Genomic DNA, 13,708 nt, shown 5'->3' with positions numbered 1-13,708 from the left:
GTGGAGTGGGATGTAGTGGGGTAGATTGGAGTGTGGTAGATTTAAGTGGAGTAGACTGTGGTAGATTGAGGTGGAGTGGGGTGGGTGGAGAGGGACAGATTAGAGTGGAGAGTTGTTGGACAGATTGGAGTGGAGTGGGGTATATTGGACTGGGATACATTGGAGTGGAGTGGGTTAGATTGGGTTACATTAGATTGTGGCAGAGTGTGGTAGATTTGAGTGGAGTGCAGTAGACTGGAGTATAAGTGGGGTTGATTGGATTAGATTGAGTGGAGTACAGTAGACTGGAGTATAGGTTGGGTTGATTGGATTAGATTGAGTGGAGTATAGTGGAGTGGGGTAGAGTGTAATGGGGTAGAGTGGAGTGGGGTAGATTTGACTGTAGTGGACTGAGGTAGATTGGGTTTAAGTGGGGTAGATTGAAGAAGAGTGAAATAGAGTAGACTGGAGTTAAGTAGATTTATGTTTAGGTTTGTGAGTTTTAACCTTCACTGCAGCGCAAATTCCGCCGCAGTGCTGGACATTCCAATCGCGGGTATGGTCATGACGGCTCCCGGGCCGTCATGAGCACACGCCCACCATGACTCATGACGGCCGGGACCCCGGCCGTCATAAGCATGGAAGAGGTTAAAGAGCGCATAGCTGCCCAGGGGCTTGCCAGCGCTACAGAGCAGAAGAGATCATGATCCAATGATTCAGCCTGGGAATAATGTCTTCAGTTTTTTCTGAAGGCCATCTCGTCTGTGTCTTCCTCCCCATCTGGAATGCCGCATCCTAGTGGTTTTGGCCAGGCGAACTGTGGCAGACCTTAGGGCTCTTTCTGGTGTACAGAGTAAGATCAGAGACCTTAGAGTTGGCCCTTTTTTGTTTGGGGCCCTGTTTGCTATGCATAGTGCTTTAAACTTGATCCTCTCTTGCACTGGCAGCCAGTGGAGGGTTTTCAAAGCCTTTTCCGTTGAGTCATGTCTTGGTAGTAACCTGGCTGCATCATTTTGCACCACCTGTAATCTGTTCAGCACAAATTTAGGTGACCCCGGGAAGAGAGAGTTCCCAAAGCCGAGGCATGAGACCACCTAGGCCTGTACCACAGTTCTCCTGGCCGCCTCTGGAATGAGGTCCAGAACTTTTCGGAGCATCAGCAATTCCGAAGCTGATGGCTGCCAGTTTCCTAGCTTAAGATTCCATAGTGAGGTTGTGGTCTAGCCACACTCGTAGGTTCTTTATTGAGTTTTATGCACCAATGGAATTCCTAGTTCTTTTGGCTAATTCATGGTAATATGAGGTGCCATCTTGTTCCCTAGGAACAGGGGTTCTGTTTTGTCCATATTTAGTTTTAGCTTGCTGCTTGTCATTTAGTTGGCTACGTTTTCCATGCAGGGGTACACCAGGTTGTGTTTTGAGTCAGGGTCCCCTGTAACAGACTACCGGTTGGGTGTTGCCTGCATATGTTGCAATTGACAGCCTAAATTCCTGGACAATCTCGGCCAGAGGTTGCATTTACAGGTTGAACAGCGTGGGGCTAAAGGAGGAGCCCTGTGGCACACCACATGACCTCTAGACTGTCCGAAAAATGTCTGCATTCTGTGGTTTTAAAGGATCTTTCTTCCAAGAAATACACTATACACCTTAACGCGTGGTCTTGGATCCTTGCTCTCGTGAGTGTTTTGTGATCCACTGTGTGTCGAAGGCTGCACTCAAATAGAGTAGCAGGATGGCAAGCAGCACCCCCTTGAACAAGGATTCCCTTCAGTATTTCTGTGGCCAGTATCCAGGCAGATTCAGTGGCATTTGCTTGTCTGAAGCCCATTTGGGTCTGGTGGTGTATCTTCTTTTCCTCTAGAAACTGGGACAGAAAGTGATTGGCATGGTTTTCCGCCATATTTCCTAAGATGGGTAGGAGAGAAATGGGGCGAAAATTATCCAGGTCTTTTGGGTCAAGGAGTGGCTTTTTTTTTTTAGCAGAGGACGTTCTATGGTGGATTTCCAGAACACACAAGGTGTTAAGGGCCCGCAGGGCCGTGCTGGTCGAGGCAAACATGTTGCGCCCTCAAGAGTCCAGCCAGCGGGCCTCCCGGGACGGCGGAGTCAACAGTGGCAGCAGGGAGGGAAAAGCGGTCCTCAAAAGCAGACTGGCAGCAGAGTGATGGAGGGAGAGGCACGCCAGGTCATGTGGCGCCGGAAGGTGACAGTGCAGAAGGTGTTGAGGCACCGGATCTCCCGAGGCAGGACCCTCCAAGCTTCCTCAAAAGAAGAAAGGAGCGATCCCTCAAAGGGGAGTAAGATCTCCCTCCCACCAGAACCCTGGTGGAGAACCTCCAAGAGATGGTCAAATGAGCATTCGGGTCCCCCATGCGCAGAATGCCCACAGCTGTGGACACTGCATGTGCGAAGGCCGCACCCACCTCTGTAGGTCCCTGGAGAGAAGAAATCAGCTCCTCTGTGGGAGACAGCTGTATATTGAGACGACCGTCCCCGAAGCCAAGAGGGACGGGCAAGGGCCAGACCTGAAAGCCAGAAGGCACAGAAGAATGGGGTCCCTGACGCTCCTCCGACGAGCACCTCGGCCTCAGAAAGGGCGGGGGGCCACCCTTCAACGCCGGTGAAAAAGAAACCACGCAGCGGCAAGTCTCCGACAAAGAGGACACAAAAATGTAGCCAGCCTCCGGAGAGGAGGGAGCATCCGAAGACTAATCCGCTGCATGACCTCTGCGTGGAGCCATGGAATCCGCACCCTGAGTTGGGATGCACGCACCATCCGGTGCCGAAGGAGAGGCCGGATAGGGCTCCTCCAAGTCACACCGCACCGGGGACCAGAGCCGAAGAGGCCAAAGGGTGGTGCAGGAACCGCGCCGACTCTACATCCGACGAGGCAGCCGCCTGCGTGGAGGGTCAAGAGGGACCGGGGGAGTGACCCAAAATCCTCCGCCAGTCTCTGCCCATAATGTAGCGGAGGCGGTCCGGCGACCCATGTGGAGGTGACAAAGACGACTCAATCTAGCACTCTCCGTCCTACGAGGCAGCCGCCTGCGGGGAGGAACGAGAAAGGCCCCGAGGGGGACGGGGAGTCCCCACCCCACCGCAGCCCAGAGCGGGACGAGGAGAGGCCATCGACCCTTGTGGCGCTGCCCGAAGCAGACACCGACATTTGGACGGCGTCAGCTCAGCCTTGGACGAGGTCTCTTCTGCACAGAGGGCTGAGCGGGGCTCGGGGATGCGACCCGAGCCCCGGCGACCTCCCGCGACACCACAGGGACTCCAGTGGGAGTTTGCGGAGAGGCAGAGGCGCAGTGGCGCGAAGGAGGGACTCCAGAGGGGCCACACCCCAACAGCACCACATCCTCCAAGCCTGGATGCGAACCAGTCGGCGCCAGGGCCAAAGCCGCCAGCGGTGCCGCGGAGGGCCCCGCACAAAGCGAGGGAACCGTCAGAGCCCCAGGAGGGGAAGGAGGAGGAGACGCCAGCGAGGCCCGCAAAGCCACAGCGTATGTCTCCATCTGGACTCTCAATGCGCCCTCACCTGGAAATGGTGGATAGGACAACATGCAGGCCGCATCACCAGCGGAGAGCCCAGCCCCCCGGAAGGCCGAAGACCAGCCCCTGGGGACAAACTGCGACACTTACCCACTGGGGAGCAACGTTCTCGCGACATCAGAGGATGAAGACCGCAGCCGTATCTGAAGTCGTCTGCCGAAGCTGATCGAGGGGAGGAGGTCGACCTGGAGAGACGCGCCGAAAGAAGTTTCATGCGGCTCTCCCGCCGCGACTTCGGCTTCAACTGCTGACACGCCTCACAATCAGTGGTGCTGTGATCCTCCCCCAAACACCACATACAAATGAGATGAGGGTCCGTCGCCGACATAAGAAGCCCACACGACGTGAAAGTTTTGAAACCCGAAAGCATTCGCACACTGTTCCACCAGATAAAAGACAATTGGTGAAGAAAAAAGGGCCCCAAACAGGTCCGCAGCAAGACCGGATCCGCGTTGCACGCGGAAAAGGAAAAAACTGACGTAGGCACGCCGGGACGTCGCCTGGGTGGAGTCGCGTGATGTCGCCCCGGCGCACAGGGATGCTGTGGCAAAAAGTTTCCAAATCCAGTCTCACGTCTCGGGATAATTCTATGTGAAGGAATCTGGGGCTAGTAGTCGCTATCAGATGTAAGTAAGTAGGAAGATAAATGGCGAATGCACGCTTTGTTTTCCTATTTGTTTTCTTTTTGTTACAATGGCGGCACCGCGCTTAGGTTTTGAACATCTTAGGCTAAAATGCAGGTGCCTAGATTGCTTAAAAAGTAAAGAAATGTCTTTGTTTTTGAAGTAATCGCGCCATCTGTGTTTTAGCTTAAGCTGTTTAAAGCTAAAGCGCGGTAAAGGCACAGTAAAAAAAAGTAAATACATTTTAAAAAAGGCATGCAACTGCCATTATTAGTGCTCGCCATGCTAGTTAAAAAACTAAAATACATTGCGGAGACCATATTATGCAGGCAGGATAAAGACCATTAACAAAAGAGTGCTCAGAGGCTGTAATTGAAAGCTAGGGAGCAACAACACATATAAGAGGGGATGTCCTGATTGGATGTAACACCAGAAGACAGGCAGGTACTAAGGTGGGACTAATAAACCTGTTAACAAATCAAAGGCCAACCTTTTCAAAGGACAGTGGCAGAAGGAAGTTAAAAAAATGAGTGGGGAGTGGTCTGAGCTTACAGGCCATACCTGAATACAGCAGGTCTCAAAGACAGCGCAAGCACTACCTAGGCCAGACCTAAACATGTTTAAGGATAAATGTCTTAGTCCAGCAAACAAACTATTGAAAATCTATACATAGATTTTCCTTGTGGCTTAAACCAAAGCATAATTTTGCAAAACGTCATTCCTTTTTCAAAGGAATGCGTAGTACTCAAAAAATCAATTACTTTATTCTTTGAAAGGTATATTTCTACGTATTTTAAGTTTTAGATAATGCAAGCATTTCCCTTCCACAGAGAGTTTGGCAAAAATGTAAAATCTGAGAAATTAGGGATTCCAAAAAATTTGGGCACATTATTATGAAAAACATTATTAAAGGAGCCAATAGTAATACATAAGCATTTTGCAGACGTAACTTACTTTATGCTGAAGAAAATATACATTTACACCTAAAACTATTGAGTCCCCATGGAAAACGGTGATGGATCAAGCCCTGATCTGTTGACTGGGTATGAGTGTTCTGTTTAATTCAGATACTCTGTCCATCACCACCCCCGTTTCTGAATCGTTTTGCCCACCATAAGCGTGGAAGGGTATACTCAGATGTGAGTCCCTTGCTCATTGCACCATCAGGATTCAAGCAAGCCGGGCCGAAGACGCTGTAATGCCAGAAACCGGTCCCCGGAAGCTGGTTTCCTTCCCAGTTTAAGAATTGGCTTGGTAGTTTGGTCTGCCGTGTTCCCATGATGCACTGGGCCAGGGACAGACTAATTTGCATGTAGCCAGGTTCTGAGCTGGGATGGTGCAGTGAGCTAAAAAACGGTGATGGATCAAGCCCTGATCTGTTGACTGGGTATGAGTGTTCTGTTTAATTCAGATACTCTGTCCATCACCACCCCCTTTTCTGAATCGTTTTGTCCACCATAAGCGTGGAAGGGTATACTCAGATGTGAGTCCCTTGCTCATTGCACCATCAGGATTCAAGCAAGCCGGGCCGAAGACGGCTGTAATGCCAGAAACCGGTCCCCGGAAGCTTGTTTCCTTCCCAGTTTAAGAATTGGCTTGGTAGTTTGGTCTGCCCTGTTCCCATGATGCACTGGGCCAGGGACAGACTAATTTGCATGTAGCCAGGTTCTGAGCTGGGATGGTGCAGTGAGCTAAAAAACGGTGATGGATCAAGCCCTGATATGTTGACTGGTATGAGTGTTCTGTTTAATTCAGATACTCTGTCCATCACCACCCCCTTTTCTGAATCAATAGTAATACACAAGCATTTTGCAGACGTAACTTACTTTCTGCTGAAGAAAATATACATTTACACCTAAAACTATTGAGTCCCCATGGAAAACGGTTACTGTTATTCACACAATGAGCATTTCTGTAAATGTTTACATAGAAATGGAAATATTCCTGATTAAGTATCAGTCTATACTGTTAGGCTTTTCCCGAGCAGTAGGTGACCTGTGGGTGCAGGAAAATGGTACTCTATGGAAAATGTTAGCTGCACCCACAAAGTCGGCATTTGTGGGTAAAGAAACATTTTCCTTGCATTTGTGCCACCCTGAGCACACCCAGAAATGGACTCTTAAATATGTAAGGTGTACCCGTGCTTTCAGAGTAAAATCGGTCGTAGAACACTAACTAGTTTAATATGGATATAGAATAGGTCTGTTAATGGAGAAAAACAAAAATTAATGTGAAGAAAAAAACGTGTTTAGGAACAAAAGGAAAAAAGGCACTGCAACGCTAAACCGACATCCAGTTAGAAATCTAAGAAGGTTAGATTTCCAGCAAAAAGGGCCCGGCATCAGAAAACCCAGCAGGCGTGAACGTCCTACTGGATTTCCAACTTGCCTGAGTGAACGTACGTTTGCAGCAGCCCACGATTATCTGGCAAAGTTTCAAAGGGAGGACCTGACAAATGTTAGTAAAGCTTTCAAAAGAACTTATTCCGGTATTCTGCTGACCTTTACCAAGCACCCCTGTCCACACTGTCACTACGAAGGACACCCTGATCCTGCATTTTAACAAATTCCAGCTGAAGCAACAAGGCGTGGACCTGCACACAAAGGGTGACTCCCTAATTCTCAGATAGTTGCTGGTCTCAGTTTTCTCATTTCCCTTCTTCCCAGCTACACTGCCAGAACTTTCAATATCAGATCAAAGCATGGGTTTTCCTTTCCTCTTGTGAGACATTTTCCTGAAGACCACCCTGTCGGGTGTGGCCAACTCTCTAATGCTCTGAAACAGTGGTCTTTATTTCAGCTGACTGCTACTTAGGGACTAGAATCAAAACATCAGTGTGTAGTCATTTTTTCCATCTGGCTCACAGTTCAGACGTACCTTTATGCTCCTTTTGAACATATACCCTGGCGTTAAAGAGCCTTTCCTGAGAAGCTCGCTGAAGATGACAATCTGCTCAAAGAGGAAGACCCTTCTTTCCTTCGTCCGCGACTGCATGCCGGAATCCTGTTCGATGACATAAAACGTGTCCTGCTGCAATAGCTTTCCCTGAGCGGTCAGCTTGCCCTAGAAGGAAAATTGAAATTTAATGCAAGGACTGAAAATAGATTGAAATCACTAGGCACCCAAGAGCTGCACACTCATTCGTATTCCTGCTATTCTATGCAACATGAAAAGTTCTGGATCCCAAAAAAAGCATGCATCACGACTGCAGTCAAACTGAAACACAGGACAAATTACAAAGCTTCAGGTACTCCACACAAGATCGCAAAAAGAAACATATAAAGCTGTTCTCTTTATTGTCACTATTGTTTTGTTTTACCTTAGTTCCGCACAATTGTTCTATGCCTCCCAGAAACAAGAAAAAACCACACTGCACACACAAGCATTCTTTTGCTCTTACGGCCCTCCATCTTTTTCTTTCCTTCCTGCTTTCCATCTTTTATGCACTTTTTCCATCCATCTTTCTGCCTTTTCCCATTTTATCAAACCTTCTGTCCCTCTTTTTATTTGTATTTATCTTTCCTTCTCTCCATCCTGGTTTGTCTTTTTTCTTCCTTCCCTTTTCATCTATCAGCCATTCTTTCCACCCATTGCCTTATTCTCCTCTCCATCCATCCAGCTGACTGTCTCTCCTCTCCAACCTACGTACTGAAAAATATATTTATAAGCTCCTTAGAACACGAGTTTTCGCTCAAAGTCAATTAAGCCTTATACAACAACTAAAATATTTCTCATTGCACAGAACTGCCTATTGACACCCACTATTGCTCAAAACGCTAAAGGGGCGGGAGGTGGGGAAGGATGCCCCTCAAACTAAATATAGTTACAATAGATGTTAATGTTCATAATGTGTGCAATATGTTGCATGGCAATGCATTTGAATTCGCAAACAGTCATATGGTATAAATTTGCATAATTATAGTAAAGAATTTGCACACTATCACTTGTTCCCGAGCTTTGTCAATTAAGCCCAAATATTTTGAAAAACAGTAACCAAGGTGAAAATTAACCTGTTCATCGATAGCTGAACAGCGGCGACACCTATTGTTAACTTATATCACAACTAAAATAACTAAGGTGAGCAACTTATGAGGATGTTTCTTTGGATGATAAAACAATGCATATTAAAAGGTAAACATATTTCCTATAGGGAGAATAAGAGTGACAATTCAAGGAGTTGAATATCAAAACAGTTAGCATAAATATCTTCTGACAGAAATATTGTGTTCCCAAATATCATTTAAAATATTCCATCTGGTGTAGCTCTTCTCATAGTAACTTCAGTAGGGCGATATTTATGAACACCCACATTAAGGACACAATATTCCTGTCAGATGATGCTTCAGCTATGATAATGTGTCCCCATACCCTTGAGGAGGGTAAACTGTTCAAAGAGGGTAGTATGTCAGGATAGAAGAAACTGTTTTTTTTTATATAAACATTGCTTCCTATACATAGTTTACCAAAACATTATCCCATTGGGTGTAGACATCATCTCCAATGGGTTTGAGATTATTATACATTATATTTAACAACCACTATTTGTGGCTGGTGATATTCTGGGACCACAATTCCAGGACTACAAGAGTTATTTGGGAAGGGCTGTGTGCTGTCTTGTTGTCCCTTTTCTGTCGATACAGTGGTTACTGCAGCTTGCAGTGAACCGAATGCGAAGTTTTCTACTGCATTACATTCATGAACATGCCAAACACAGTTTACTCTGCACTTAGCACTACGCACCCTCACACAGTCATGGTGAGGCACGACATACTTCAGGCTCATGCGATTTAAACAAGTGTTTTTGTAATATTATTAAAAGGAGAGTCTTGGTGATGTGTAATAGATTGCTTAGGTAGGAGGAGAAGCAATTTGATAAATCTGAGTTTTCAGACTTGTAACAAGGTTTTCACAGCGGGTGAAGGCAGTAATAGAATGCCAAGTTCTTCAAGTGTCAACAAAAGTGGCAGTCAAGTATAAAGATTAAACATTAAAGTGAGGAGAATGATTATGAAGAGGGTACAACTGTAGCTGGGGTGGCAATAAAACTTGGAAGAAGAATATGAAACATGGGATAGCAGATCTAGAGGTGTCAGCTTAGAAATTGGAGGACACAAGAGAAAAAGCTGATGAAGATAGCAAGTTTGGCAATATCAAATCCTCGGTTCAGCTCCTAAACTTGCTTCATATAGAAATGGGCCTAAGTATCAAGTTGTCATGCAGCACCCAGAACTCATACTGCTGATAATATGATCGCCATTAGCAAAGCATGATGGCTTACCACTACAAACGTGACTAATTGGGGGATCAACTACTGAAAGCCACATCACACCAGTTTTAAACCAAGAATCACTATGGAGAATAAATATTTACCAAAGGGGTGGACTAGAATGAGGCTAACACCATGGCTACAACATCACTACCCATTCTGACATGAGCTAAAAACCATGTTTATTTCAAAATCTTCCTGAAATATTGGACATTTTAATAAGATGCCACAGTTTCTGTGCCTTTATCGTCCATCAATTTCATGTTCAACATTTGCATGCAGGCTTTATGGAAAACACAAGGGGAAAAAAAGAAGCACAATGCATCAGCGAAACACAAAAGAGAATGTGAACCAAAATAATTTTGGCTATGCTATAGTTGAAGTACGATGGTGCATGTGGAGAAATTAAGCGTAAAAAGTGATTTTGATGCAGCATTCTAGGCTGGCTGCATGCTATCGAGAGAAGTATAAATAAATACCACAACTGGTTAATGTGTGGTGAAGTACAGTATGGTTATGAAGATGAAAGGCAGGTGAGGAAGGCATTTTACCATTTGATTTAAATACTATGTTAAAGGATAGACAAATGAGAATATAAAGGGGGCAAGAGCATTACCCCTGAGGGACTCCCATAGAAACAAATAAATGAGCATCCGGAACCAAAGTAAAAGGGCAAACTAATGTTATGTTAACTGGTACAGCAGTGGCCAACTACTTGGCCTGTTGCTGTGTGTGGTTATCAATTACAATGGTCTGCTGCAAAAGATGGGTCTGACCGTTCCAGAGGGCTACAATGCTTAAGTAAGGTGCGTGAGAACTGGCGATGTTCATTCCTCAGAGGACTGCATGTGCTAATTTATTCTAGCCTCTTGCTGCTTCTTCCAACAGGGTGCTTATTTTATAAGTTTAAAGGGTTCCATGTTGAAAATATAGATTCCCGTATGTCAAAGCAGGCATGAGGGCACTATTGGTACTTTTAAGTGACCTATAAAAACCTACATAGCCAAGGAACCCAATGAGAAATGGAGTACTTTGTGACCGTGTTGGAGATAAGGAATTGCTATATAAATAATAAATACGTAATAGCTACTTACTCAACAATCCAAATAAAATGTAGGCCAGCAAGAGATATCGAAAGTATGCTATAACTACCTATACAATACACTAAAATAAATTACATTTGAAGCAAATAAAATCTTGGTTACCCAAAGTCTACAAACACAAAATCATGGCTGGTAAACCTAAAACTTGAGCTCTACGTTCCTTTCAGTAATAAAGTTGCCCACAGTAAATATTTCCCTGCATTGCAACGTTTTACAAACCAAATTGTGCCTGCACAGTATATAGAATATTAATCCCTCTTGACCCAGAGCTTGCCTAAATCATTACTGAATTGTAAAATAATAAAATTCTCAGCAGTTCAGGCGTGTTTTGCGTGCAACTACCAATTTTCACCCTCAAAGGACTGCCAAAATATAACAAATATCTGCAGTAGTTGCAAGGGAGGTTTGTAAATAAATGTTTCCATAAACTAATGCGGTAGGGCTATTACTGCATTAACGTGTTGACAAATTAAATTGGTCTCAATTAACTGGTCTAACAGCATGAATAATTGAAAAAATTAACCAAACTAAATGCCACACGCCAAAAGATAGTTCACCTATTATATCGACGATCTAAAAAATGTAAGCTTTCTATGCATCCATGAAATATAGAGGCTATTTAGTTATAAGAAGTGAATGTCAAAAATGTACCTGTTCATTAGGAGTAGATAAAATATGTATTTCTCACCTCCAGATTGAGAGACACTGAAGGTACTTACTTCCGTTAATGGAGTACAATTACACATGGAAACAAAATACAACGTAAAAAAGAATGCATCACTTTACCTCAAAACCCTGAAGTCGTCCCAAGTTCATCATATCATTGCAGCGTTTTGGAACAAGGCACATTAACTCCACTGCTTTCTGAAAAACAAAAATCAAGAGGGGCAGTTTCAGCCAAAAATATCTTGGACAATGATTCAAAATCAAATGAGTTCCATTATTAGGAGACATTTTAGGTCTGATGCACTAAACAGTAAACCTCCTGATGCTTGGACACTCACCCATGAATTACAGTTATGTACAGGTATGTCACTAAATTACAGATCTGCCAGGTGTATGTGAAAAGCATCACCATTTTTGTACCCTCCCTGATACACACCCATCTTCCCTAACCCTACTATACTCCATGAGTAAAACTGCATGTCCAGGAGTAGGACATTTGTGAAATTTCACAAGTATCTTTTCCATGCAAAATATTTTCTTCCCTCACACCCCACAAGAAAAGAGGAGTGTTCTCTGATTTATCATACTTCCTGAAACAATTAGACCTATTTCCTGCAAATGCAAGTCTAATAATGTAGAGGTGCTTACATGAAATAGAAAATGTGGAACAACACCCACCAAGTTATTACTCATTTGCTTTTTGTTTCCCTAGCGACACCTGCGACGCCCTTGGAAACACTACTATTCCTCCAAGAGGAGCATACGTTCTGTAACTGTTGTACACCCGTGTGATCGCTCCTTCTCCAACTGCATCAATCGTATTGATCAGTGGACAAACGTTCTGCATGCAAAATGTGAATTCTATTCCAAGTGTAGGTGCAAACCTTTGAGAATCCGCCCACATGAACTCCTTTGATTTACTGCTGATAAAGTTGTAAACTTCCACTATCAGACATGGCCCAATGACTCTAAAACATGTAAAACTATCCGTTATTAATATGCAGGCTCTCTTAAACGTCATCATGTAAACCAATTCCAAGATGACCCATATCAATGTGCAATAATAGTGTATTTCACTACAGTACAATAGGCAAAGGCAGGAGCGAAAACGAGCAGCCTGAACACCCTATTTAAAGGACAGGTGTGAGAATCAAACCACAGAAAGTTGAACGTCTAAGCAGCGGTACAGAATTCCTTAAACTTTTCCTATATTTAAAGATTCTCCCGCCAAGCATCGAATGTAGATATACTGTAATCTGAGACACTAAAAATGTAGGCTAGATAGGAAAATCACTGAGATTTTTGAAGTTATCGTGAGTAGTCATTAGTTTTGAGTATTACATCATCATCTAGAAGAAGGATTCATAGCTTTTAGTTACAGAATAGAAAATAATGATATTTAATGTTCACTTAGACATGAATCACATACTTGTGTCTCGGAACACTCCAGCCCCGCCTTTTCACTGTATTTCAAGAAATCCTGAAAAGAAAAAAAAAACAAGGAAAAAAAGATGCTCTTAATGACACTGGGTACGAAAATTAAAAAAATTAGCTAGATGTTGAGCTACATATAATAAATAACACTGCAATCCATTAAGTCATCCATTTACGGATGTGTACATATATCCGAAAAAATCACATTGTCAGCCTGTATGTGTATGTGGTGTGCGCTTAAAGACAGTGGTCCTATGTCCTTGTGCTGGAATTTCTGTTGCTATTATTCTTAAGCAGATGCCTTGGTCCTCATCAAGGGATCTCTTGACAAATCCCAAATGTCCTAATGCCTACACTGGGGGCAGGTGCTTTTCATTTGTCACTGGCAAAATCTGTAATCTCTCTGCAAATGCGGATCTCCATTTGACACAAACATTTTATTTTTTGCAGATTGCTAAAGAGACTGTTCTTACACACCTCTATTTAGCAACCTTAAACTGGTGCATCGTTTTTGTTACATAGCAATTGGACCCCCATGGGCAACAATATCATTAAACAGCCAGCTGATTCACTCGTTCGTTCTGTCGACCATCTTATGCACACAACGCTTGCATCAAGTGAGAGTTTGTTGCCATTTATATGAAACTGAAAAACGAGTTACTCATTGGTAACTGAATGTATTGGCCTTGTAACTTAAACAAGCATTGGCAAAGTCAATAAGTCTCCTTTCAAAGCAGATCTGCATCAGCAAGAAAGACAAAATAATGCTGGTTTCTGGTCTGAACTGCCAAGATGCTTACAACTGCAAAAAGAACAATTGATGGACAGAATGCAGAACAATGTCATACATTCACCCCAGCACAGAGTTCTGGGCCTAAATCCATCATTTATCATCATCATCATCATCATCCATCCACCATCGTGGAAATTGCCCTGCCCAACAAATCAGTGGTGTCCAAACCACACCTGATGGCAAACTTCGCAGCATCCTTGCCCTCCGCAATCGCTTGGGAAAGGACAGCCTTGCCCTTAGAGCACTGAGGCAGTACCTCTGCCACCGAATCCCACACCGCGTGGGAGTAACG

The 13,708-nt window shown here is 44.3% G+C and overlaps 1 protein-coding gene across 8 annotated transcripts in view; it reads right to left on the bottom strand.

The window, feature by feature from the left end:
• The window catches only part of KALRN (kalirin RhoGEF kinase), a 1,626,736-nt gene that overhangs the window by 184,320 nt on the left and 1,428,708 nt on the right, over positions 1-13,708 (bottom strand). For all 8 annotated transcript variants that reach the window (XM_086957084.1, XM_086957086.1, XM_086957088.1 and 5 more), the window contains 3 exons: positions 12,619-12,669; positions 11,310-11,387; positions 7,032-7,217 (listed from right to left, as the gene is read on the bottom strand). In XM_086957084.1, coding sequence (XP_086813210.1) covers positions 7,032-7,217; positions 11,310-11,387; positions 12,619-12,669 — 315 coding nt within the window. The remainder of the gene's footprint in view (positions 1-7,031; positions 7,218-11,309; positions 11,388-12,618; positions 12,670-13,708) is intronic.

Source organism: Lissotriton vulgaris, chromosome 2_1, assembly GCF_964263255.1.
Source record: "Lissotriton vulgaris chromosome 2_1, aLisVul1.2, whole genome shotgun sequence".
NCBI classification, from domain to species: Eukaryota; Metazoa; Chordata; class Amphibia; order Caudata; family Salamandridae; genus Lissotriton; species Lissotriton vulgaris.
This window is presented reverse-complemented; position numbering and strand designations above follow the sequence as displayed.